The sequence below is a fragment of the Prunus persica genome, chromosome G6, assembly GCF_000346465.2.
Source record: "Prunus persica cultivar Lovell chromosome G6, Prunus_persica_NCBIv2, whole genome shotgun sequence".
Taxonomy (NCBI): Eukaryota; Viridiplantae; Streptophyta; class Magnoliopsida; order Rosales; family Rosaceae; genus Prunus; species Prunus persica.
In genome coordinates, this window is record NC_034014.1 from 5,671,610 (window position 1) to 5,683,221 (window position 11,612).

The 11,612-nt window shown below is 33.4% G+C and overlaps 1 protein-coding gene across 1 annotated transcript in view; it reads left to right on the forward strand.

The window, feature by feature from the left end:
- LOC18772927 (methyl-CpG-binding domain-containing protein 7) overlaps window positions 9,287-11,612 on the forward strand; it is a 3,270-nt gene continuing 944 nt past the window's right edge. The window contains exons 1-4 of the mRNA XM_007208675.2: window positions 9,287-9,430; window positions 9,506-9,755; window positions 10,550-10,669; window positions 11,482-11,583. Coding sequence (XP_007208737.2) covers window positions 9,534-9,755; window positions 10,550-10,669; window positions 11,482-11,583 — 444 coding nt within the window. The 5' untranslated portion in view covers window positions 9,287-9,430; window positions 9,506-9,533. The remainder of the gene's footprint in view (window positions 9,431-9,505; window positions 9,756-10,549; window positions 10,670-11,481; window positions 11,584-11,612) is intronic.

The following is an 11,612-nucleotide window of genomic DNA, read 5'->3' on the forward strand; positions in this document are numbered from 1 at the left end:
ACATACACATTCTAATTCTCTCCTTTTCTACTTTTACATATATTCTCTACTTTATTATTATTATTTTGGGCAATGGTTATGTGACTTGGATACCTATATCTGTCTGTGAACGTGCTCATAGCGGATCTTGAGTTTGTGTACAAGGGGTCGTATCTTGGAGTCTTATAGACCGTCAGTACCTGCACGTAGGGAGGCTACAAAGGCTTTAGGACAGCGTCTTTGACGTGCTTCACCGTACCAAACTCACCTTCTTACTTATTATTTATTTTCCTTTACTTACCTATTTTTTTGTTTTCCTCAATTTTATTATACCTTCAAAGCTTTCCAATTTGTTTATATGATATAAATGTTTTGTATTTGGCTTTACGGAAAGAGGAAAACTATTATTTTTTATAACAATCTAAAGCCTTTGTAAGTTAAAGTTGTTTTCTTCCCGTATTCCTAGCTTTAATATCTTTTAACTCTTTGACTGAAGCTTTTGCATTTGTATTGGATTTTCAAAATGAAAATTATGATTTATTTTGGGTAGATGCAGTTTGAAGCTTTCATATTGTCTATACAATTTCAACTGCTTTAAATATTGTTGGTACATTTATATGTTTATAATTTGTTGCTAACGTTTGGGAAATTACTGCTAGTGTTTGACAATAAAACCTATAGACTAATTTATGTGGTATTATTATTATAGCTCAATGTATTATTATTTTATGTGGTGTGTCCGTTTTCTACAACACAATTGTTTTTAAAATACATTTCAGAATCTTAAAAATGTTAATAGCATTCAAAAGCTAATTAATGACCATTGAAATAATGAAAAAATATATATATTGAAGTGAGCTATGTTTTTCTAAGCTACTGTTTGTTTTAAATAGCTTGTATTGTTTCATTACGGATTACTTTATTATTACTTATTAATCAATTTACGTTGAAACATCCAATATTGAATAGTTGGAGCGTTTAAAACCGAAACATTGAAGTGTTTCAAACCGAAACATTGAAGTGTTTCAAAATCTTTGGTCTGATAATTTCAAAGCAAGTATATATTTGATTTTATTGTGTTGGGCCTTTTACATTTGCCTTCATTGATTTTGGTTGCCATCAATCTTCTTTTATATAACGGTCCCTTATTTTTTGTTGGACTTAATGTCATTTTATTGTTCTTACTTTTGGAAGTCCTTCATACCAACGTAAGAAGCAATTATAATATATTCTTAGCACTAAAGTTTAGTGTTTGAAATTACTGTTTTAATATTGAGTTTTTATACACTATCTTTATGTGGTTTAATGCATTATGAAGGAATAAATCATTATTGGTCAACAGACAATTAAGTTTTCCTTTTATGAAGATAATTTTGATTTGAATATTCAATTGTTGCATCCTTGCAAATCTGTGTAGTATACTACTTACTTTGGTTTCAAATTCTTGAAAGAAAAAAGATGCAAACAGTTTTTTTGTAGTTTAATTCTGAATTCAAAATCTAATATTGCGTTAGTTTTAGATGTGGTCTATTTGTGTATTCAATTTTTATATTGATTCTTATTTTCATTTATAGCTATTAATTTTTGCGAGAATGTGCAGGAGTTTATGTGGTATTATTGCAAGTTTTATTGAGCCTAATTATTCTTTATTTTGATGGCTGTCATTGCTTTGAATTTGGGAGAAAAACCTATAGTTTTTTTTGTAGTATAAATGCATCACTTTAACACCTTGGACGTTAGCTCCTTTTGATTCCAGAATTAGTTAATTGCTCTTAACTTCTTTTGGAAGCTTTTGCATTTCACATTCAATTATGAGATTTTATTTATTCTTTAATTTATGCAGCTTTAGTTTCAAAACTTTAATGTCAATTTCATGACATTTAGAGCTTTTATTTTGACAGTAAAATTGTTGATATTGTTAGGTGATTATTGCCTTTAATGTTCTGAACATTTATGCAATTTAATTACATCTTTGTTTTAATGCCTTGGATTCCTTTTAAAGTTGTCAACGCCTATATATTTCGATTGTGCAATCCTTCATATTAGTTACTTGAGTTAATCTTGATACAAATATATTGAGTGAACTAATGTTCTTTTGATTATAAAGTCTTGACAACTGCCACATTGAGTTAATTGCCAGAAAGTGTACATTGTGAAACCTTCTGGAGAAAACTGATATAAAATGATAAATTATATCACTGCAAGCAGCATTTAATTTTGAGTTTGGTGTAAGCTTTCAAACCCTAAGTTTTATTTGGGATATGAGGCTTTCGGTGGTTTCACTATTATATTTACATTAACTATCAATATGATTGTGAGTTAGCATATCTTATGAATTTAAAAATAAATAAAATTTTAATACAGACTTCATATTTTTTTGAGAGTATCCTTAATTTGTGGGGGTTGAGTTTTTCCTTAACTATGTGGGTATTTGTTGGAATTTTTGTGGGTAGTTCAACATACAAAATTAATTTTAATTTTATATTGAAATTAATTTCCCAGATTTTGAGTGGTTTGATTACCTCTTTAAAACTGAAGTTATTTTGTATATTTATTATATGAGTTTTCATATCTCCTTTTATTCAGATTTATTCTATTCTAATTAGCGCTCAAATGCTTACGTTATTTGCGTTTTAATAATATTAATATTTTTATTTTAAAACTTGTGGACCAATTTGTGGAAGTTGAATTTTCCTAAATGGGAACTTTAATACTGTAATTTTATTTGTTACTAACATTAAGAATTTTTTGCTGAAAAATATTATATTCATTTATGTAGGCTATCCTTCTCTCTTTCCCATAATTTTTTGTGTGTTTTCAATTTCTTTATGCTCTCATGGGAAAGATTCATTTAGTGACATAATAATTTCTATATTTTATTGGCAAACATATTGTGTCTATATGAAATTTGTTTCATTATGCAAATTTTATTATGAGACTAACTTGTCTTCAATTTTATGAAAATGTGTGCAACTAATGATTACCTTGGTATACAATTTTGGTAGAGACTTCTTATTGTCTTATAGGTTCCTATTGAGAATCGACAAGATACAATTTCAACATGGATATGTGATCATGATTTCAGCCATTTGGAGTGCACAAAAGGGAGTAAGGGTATCCTGAAATACTCAGTGTTTATAGTTAAATTTATTTAATGAATTAATTGTTATATTGTTGTTCATAAGTGGTAGTAGGTGTACTCAAAGTTTCATGGACTTGAGAGGTACTCTTGATCAAAAGATTTAATGTATGATGTATTTCCATTATACTTAACTGTATACCAATGCGTATTTAATTTCCAATTATACTGAGGTGAGATTGTGTAGGAAATATTTTAATAACATGCAGGTTTAAAGCGCGCTAAAATGGAGAACAAAGACATGACCTACATTATATATGCCTTGTGAAGGCTAGTCTTGATATGCATGCCTCGTGGAGGAGGCTATTAATGCAAAATGTCGAGGGGGATGTGCTTAAGCCCATAAGGGAGTCACCTAGGGAGGTAACCGAACTTCTGTGATTGGAGATCCCATGAAGGAAGTTCAATGTGGTAGAAACAATCCATACTGCGTGACTCATATAGCACTCATAAAACTATGGAGATATCCTTGAGATATTCTTCTGCTCATCCCTAAGGCAAAAGTGCTATTTTATGTGACGTTAGGAAGGGATTTATCCCTGAATGAGTTTCGAGGCGGGCAAACTCCCGCAGGGTGCAGGTCACATGTACTCTTGGAGAACTCACCTAAGTGAGAGACGTCGTGAGGCCGCGACTATGAGAATTGGGCTATTCTCTAGTAACTCTCATGATAATCAAGATTAGCGCATGGCCATAAATAGCGCTACCCCGCATCCAAGTCTCAACTAATACTATGTGTGGGATATGTTGAAGTTTGGTCAAAGGTGCCGAGTTCAATACTGTGTACACTCAGGTTCCTCAAATGGAGACTATCATCACTAAGTGAAGGTTCAAGCCCGGAAGGCACCTATACCTATTACATAGTATTATATTGCCCACATATATATTATATATTTTCACTGGTTTTTTTGTCACGGTAAAATTTTGAAAACCTTGTGGGGGATTGTTGAAATTTTAAAAGGTTTTAAAAATTTAACCGTTTTATTTATTTAATTATTTTGGCGGTTTTATTTTATTTATTGTGGGGGTTATAAATATTTAATATTCAGGTTTTATTTCTGGTTGGTAAAAGCTTTAATTTTTTGGTTGGTGAACTTTTATGGTTGGTGAAGGTTACATGTTTTTGGATGCCTATAAAAGGCCACTCCTCCTTCACATTTGAACACACACAGTATACACAATACATATAATACACACAAAACACACGATATATACAATACACTATCAGAATATCACATACACATTCTAATTCTCTCCTTTTCTACTTTTACATATATTCTCTACTTTATTATTATTACTTTGGGCAATGGTTATGTGACTTGGATACCTATATCTGTCTGTGAACGTGCTCATAGCGGATCTTGAGTTTGTGTACAAGGGGTCGTATCTTGGAGTCTTGTAGACCGTCAGTACCTGCACGTAGGGAGGCTACAAAGGCTTTAGGACAGCGTCTTTGACGTGCTTCACCGTACCAAACTCACCTTCTTACTTATTATTTATTTTCCTTTACTTACCTATTTTTTTGTTTTCTTCAATTTTATTATACCTTCAAAGCTTTCCAATTTGTTTATATGATATAAATGTTTTGTATTTGGCTTTACGGAAAGAGGAAAACTATTATTTTTTATAACACTTTCATCCATGGTGTCATGGTAAAGGGTAAGGGCAAGTAAGAGCAGACACTATTCACATGAATAATGATTGCCATACCCGTTTTTATTTTGCTTTTCCACCCATTGTCATAGCAACTCAAGGGCAATTACTATCCATATGGAATTAATTTTATTTATATGTATGAGATTAATAATAAAAAATTTGCTAGGTATGTATAAAAAAATATTTCTGAATTCCATTTCAAATTTTTTTTTTTAAAAATTTACTTTGATGACATCAACGCTGACGTTCTCAGGCAACATCTCGTGCTATTCTTGCTTTCAGGTCTGCCTAGACTTGGTGGAGCCCACCATATGCTCAGGTTGGATTGATGTGCTGGAAATGGTTTTTGAGGCCTAAGGGGCTTTTTGCCTAGGCTAGGCTATTAGGGTGGATATGCTCTTATGAGTCCTACATTGTCTCGTAATCACATGAGTTCCGTAACGTATGAGAGAAAATAGGATATTGAGCCTCTGCATTTAGCATCCGTGCATTTACACGCATTTAAAGAGATGTTAACCATTAGATTGATCTAATGAATTTTAACAAGTCCACATCAACATCTCTTTACACCTTATGTGTATCTAATACCCTTGAAATAAAATATTAAAAATACAAAATAATAGTCTCAGCCCCCAACCTAGCCCCTACCCGACCTAGCCCTAAACCACCCCCACCGGTTGCTGCTATCCATGGCCACCACCTCTCTCTACGCCATCCATAGTCCTATCGTAGTATTTAACATGGAATTATTGTCTCAACAGCAAGCAAGTACTTCAAAATTAAACTGCAATTGAAAATCCTAGAGATGCCTACCAACTATAGGACCTAGTGAAGTTGTGTGTGAGAGAGAAGAAAAGAGAATGAGAGGCAGTGGCAATTGGCGGGCAGTATAAGGGCTGAGTTGGGGAGAAAGGTGGTTGTTGTTTGATGAGAATTTTAAATTTTAAAGATATACATATAATAAGGTGCAAATGGTGAATTTTGGTATAATACAATTATGATGACGTGGATTTATTAAAATTCATTAGATCAATCTAATGGTTAACATCCATTTAAATGCGGGTAAATACACGAATACTAAATGCAGAGACTCGAGAACCACATACTAGGTTGAAAATAAATTGGTGTCTCTATTATGAATTCTGGATTTAAAAACAAAAACAAAAAATTGAAAATTATATATAGTTGCATACATAACATGCGCAATTTGAGCTCTTTCGTATGTGAACAACTGTGAACATTGTCCCTTGTTCAGTTACATGTCCTTCTTTTTCATCATGTGTTAGTGAGTTAGGTGTGCCCACAGCCCACCTGAAATTAAATTTGGTCAAACAGAAGACAAATTCATGGCCCCCGACTGTTTTTATAATAAACTTTCCTATTCTTATTCAAAGTGTGCGCGGTTGGTTTGTCGATCCTTCCTTCTGCCATCGATGGTCTTTAGCTTTCTCTTTTTCTTTTTTTTTTTTCTGGTTATTATAATATGTGTATTAATATTGGTTATATCACGTAATTGCATTTTAGTATCACAAATAATTCATGAAAAATCTAAAAACTAAAAATAACCCAAGTGTGCATGGGACATTAATAAATACTAAATACAGCAAATTATTGCTCCATGTGACATATATTTTCTCTAATTTTTGTTTGTTATTGATTGATGAGAATTTTTCTAATAAGTTTGGAACACGTGAGAACCAACGCATGCATGAGCTATAATATTATTCGTTTTCAAGAGAAACTTCTAAACGTGATTCCAATATGGTTGGCCGATCATAGACTAGCTACTCGTGTTTGGGGTATACTTACCAGAAAGGTCTACCAGACTACTAAACTGGTAGGCTCTGTTAGTATTAGTAATCTGTTGGAACGCAAGTCAGCCATACCATTTGCTAGAGTGTTATTTTATTTTATTTTTCTACGAACGAACATTTTTCTAATATTAGTGATCTCGAATAAAGAGATAAATACTCTTAACATCTCGAGCTACATTTATTATGAGATAACGTTTTGTATTATAGAATGCTCTTTGATGGTTCTTCTGTAAACTTTTTGGTTTGACAAAACGTGCTTCTATTTACACCGAAAAGCGTACAGTAGAGCTATCAATTCCCAACAAGCTAGCTAGTGTTTACGTTGGCAATGATATAAAGAGAGTCGTGTGCTGCGTGACTGCGTCTTGTAAAGCCGGCGGCCTAATAGATATCGGGGTTCAAGATTTTTGAATAATACATTTCATTTGGCTAACTTCAGTATGGCCCATATGACAACTAAAGCCCAAACATCCCGAGTCCAACATGTAGAATACTTGTGACCTAATTTCTTTTATTTATTTATTTAATTTTTTTCTACAAGTGATAATTTACTTTAAATCAATCTAATCTACGCGAAGAGAGATTAAAAAAATGAAATCATACATTGACGGATATATATATCATAAACCAACATATTTGTTTAGTTACAAAAAAAACAAGATAGAGAGGGGGATTTAAATTCTAATTTTAGATATGGAGGCAAATGCTCATTACGACCGGAGCTACAAGCCCTCCACAACAACCAACCTCTTTACCTACACAAAACAACTTCTTTTGACCTAAAATGACATCACTAGAAATAAAGTTAATATGAGTTTTTTTTTTTTTTTTCTTCAAGAATCAAATACTTTTATTAAAGGCGAACACGAACATTAGCATCTCCAGCTATGGTATTAAACAACTAATATGGAGGTACAAAATTTCATTAGTAACTACTACCTACCCTACACGCAAAAGTTACAACCTCATGAGCAGCTTATCAAAGTTAATATTAGTTAGTTAAATTTTATATTAAAATTAACCTTATCAAAGTTGTCATAACAAGATGATGATTAAAGTGAAATTATTACAAATCAATCTAAAGTGATAACCATCAATTTATCTATCAAGGTTTCTCTAAATAATAAAATAAAAACTCAATCAAACCTTGAGGGCAAGTGCAGTGCACAAGCCCTGCTCTGGCAACAGGGTCCCTGCTAGTCCAAATCCAACTCCAGCGCAGTAAAATGAGTCCAGGCAAGCCCTGGGTCTCATCAACCCAGGCAAGCCCACATGCAGATCTTGCTTGGACTTCAGTCCGAAAGTGCTGACGTCACCACTCACAGGCCCTAATGGGAATATGCCACGTGGAGCTTCCTGGGATGCTCCGATGCAATTTTTTCTAGAAAATTCGATGGCCTTGATTTTTTTGGCTAAAAAAAATTTGAAAAAAAATTCAAAATTTTTTTAAAAAAAATACCTAAAAATTCCGGATTTTTTCCTTATAAAAACCTAACAATTTTATTCATTTTCCACACCAAATCTTCATACAAACTCATCTCCCTCCAATATTTTTCACTTTCCACACCAAAATTTCTACTACAAAATTTCATTTGTGCAAAAATACAAATGGCCTCTTCCATCGAAGCCAGAGGGTCGTGGACAAATGTTCGAAGAGGTCAAAATCTTGGCAACGAGTTAAAAAAAAAAAAAAAAATTTCCGTTTTATTCAATTTAATGTGTATATATATATATCTTGCATTTTCAATTTCATTTTTTTAATAGATTAGTCAAGGCAAAACAAAAAAGAGGAAAACCATTACACATGGCTCCTCAAGTGAATAATGTCCGCAGTTGGTTCCAGTGGTACGTTCCGTGTCTGAAATAATGGCAGTATTATGTCATCCGAAGGAAAATACTCCCCCACGTGGTGATCCGGTGGAATCTCCTTCGCAAATGATTGAGTTGTTCTTATATTCTATTGTGTCGGACTATCATGAACGAGAATATTTCAATTGTATGATGAGTGAGATGTGAATTTTATAATAAATATGGACACGTGGCAACCGAAAATTTTATCCAAAAATTTAATTTGAAAATCAGAAAAATGTTATCTGAAATTTTAAGTGAGAATTTTATAATAAATAGTGACACGTGACAACTGAAAATATTATCTAAAAAATTATCAAAATTAATGGTTTAAGTATAAAAAAAAAGAAAAAAAAGAAAAAAGAATAGTATTTGCCCTCGCCCTTTGGGGTGGAATAAAAAATGGGAGATTCACTATTATACCCAATATAAGAGCCCAAATTATAAAAATACCCTATATGAAATGGACTTTAGAAACACACCCAAAGTCCATTTACAACATAACAAAGAGGCTTTTAACTTCTTATAAATTACAAAACTGTCATCAATTTCTTAAAACAAACCCAACCCCAAAATCTCATAAAAATACCCAAAACACTCAATAGGATATCAAAGTAATTTAATAATTAATATTAAATTCAATAAGGTCAGCTGTCAATCTTTGAGTTTTTTTTTTTGGTTTGTTTATAGAAATTCAATGATGTAGGATTTATCTATAATATTAGTGTTAAGAATAAATATATCACCAAATATCTCATAAAAAAAATAAAACTAACACTATTCACGTAAATAGTATCTGCCTGTGCCTTGTCCTTGCCCTTGCCCTTGCCCTTTGGGGTGAGGTGCTTCAACAACCCGAGCTTGATGAAGAAAGTTGGGGCAGGAATAGCGCATACAACCTCGGCGGATTGGATGGAGCCAAGTGGCTGATTTGAACCCGCCAAGCCAAGGCCCAATAAAATACATAAAGTCAAATGATTTGACAATCAAAAAGGTAAATTGACCAAAACTTGTTAATTCTCCTAATCAATTTCGTCTTTTACTCGTGTTTTTTGTTCTGCTGGAACAGCGGGGAGCAGAGTGACAGTGCCATCACCATGAAGAGGAAGAAGAAGGGAAAATCGTCACAGTCGTCGAAGCCAATTCCGCTTCTAACACTGAGAGCAGCCAAAAAAGAAGAAGAACCCAGTAGTCGCAGCGAAAGCCAATTGCAATTGGTCACCACCACCACCACACCCTTCAGACTCCCCGATGATTGGTCCGTTGAGGAAAAGCGCCGTCCCCTCAGAAATACCTCCAGCCCCAGCCGAATCGACAAGGTCTCTCTCTGTTTCTCCCTGTGTCTCTCTCTAAACTTGTTGATGTGCAATGCATATGCTTTGCATGCATGGATGGCGTGCTATGTTTGTATAAATGCCTGAGTGGTTCTTTGTTGTTGGGGGATTTTAGCAGGGTTTTGAGTGGTATCAAAATTCATGTGATTCTGACATGCTTTGTTTAGATTAATGGGATGTTTTGAGTGGTGGGTTTGTGGGACTTTCTCATTGCAGAGTGAAAAATTGGGAAACTTGTGGGTGGTAATGGTTTTGTTTTGGATTAATAAAGTGCCAAGATAGGCATTGGAATGGATTTACTGTTACTAGGCTCCATTTTACTATCCATTAAGTTAAATCCCAGCAAGAATTTGAAAAGGAAAAAAGAATGCAAATGATTGGTGTTTAGAGCCAATTGATCCTATCTAGATTTCTTTTTTTGCATAAGAAAATCAGGGTCTTTGTTAATACCCAGTAACTGTAAATGTTTAGGGTGGGATTCTATTTGTTTTTATACTCTTCAATTCCTGCTGCACATGCTCTGTGATCAAGTAAAGAACTCCCCTTTCTATATATCATCTTCCATTTTTTTTTCTCTTTTCTGTTGCATATGTTTGCTGTTTTGTTGCTGGCATTGTAACTTTCAATCGGCACATCTTGATGTTATGCTTTCCATAATGGGTTTCTATATATAATATTTCTTATTTTTGAAAGTTCACTATTAAGATTATTATGTTGTGAACTTATTCTATCAAGTCTTATGGGGGATCAGATCTGAGACCTTTCATGTAATTGTGCAGTATTACATTGAGCCTGGCACGGGATTGAAGTTTCGTTCGTTGCCATCTGTACAGAGATACCTAACAGAAGGGCAAATCGAAACACATATGAAGAAACTAAAACCAGGCAGTGAATGCAATGTGAGTTCTAGGATCTTCTTGTTTTTCAGTTAATGATAATACTTAGGTTTCAGGAACTAAAAGGATTTCAAGTTCAGTTTTTTTCTTTCTGTTGCTATGAGGGTTACAGTGGGAAGATAAATTTAGAATAAAAAAGAAACATAAACGCAGAAGTTGTGCTTAGTTCTGTACCACTTTTATCCTCTGCACTGAATTTACCACAATTGCTATAGAATGGTCTTACAAGCCATGTCCAAGTTGGGAAAAGAAATGGTGTAGATTTTATCAGGAATCTAAATTACAAAATCTGAGGCCCATCTTGGTGATCTTATCTTATACATCCAAACCCTTTCCAAGACGTTGTCAAGAATATTGTTAGAATTTGTCTACTTTTTCCATGAGAAACTGTATAGAAGAATATTGTTAGAATTTGTCTACTTTTTCCATGAGAAACTGTATAGAAGAATTATTTGGGCCCAGTTATAATATCTTGGCCTCTTGCCTCTTCTTTTTCTTTCTTCTTGTAGGTACTATACTTTTTAATACGATTCCAGAATTAAATTTGGTTATGCATATTTATTTGAACTTTAGCCATTGCTACAATTGGTGTGCACTGATTAAGTGGTCCAAACTTTGATACACTCAAAAGTTAAAAAAGTTATAGTATATTGGGGATCTTTTGAATCCATAGGCAGGCAAATAATGAAGGAGCTAAATCATAAGTGGATTTCAGAAGTGTCTCTGATCACCATATAGCAGTCCAAATTGTAGAGAAAAGCTTGGAATGTCTAATATATGAAGGGAAGATCCTCATTGACAGTGTCAATCTGCAGATGCAAATTATACCAGGCACCACCTGTACTTCGTCCTTTATACTACCTGATGATTGGGAAATTGAGAAAAAGCGACGAAAAAATTCTCGTGTTATAGACAAGGTACCTGTTTTGTTTCAAAATTTTGGTGG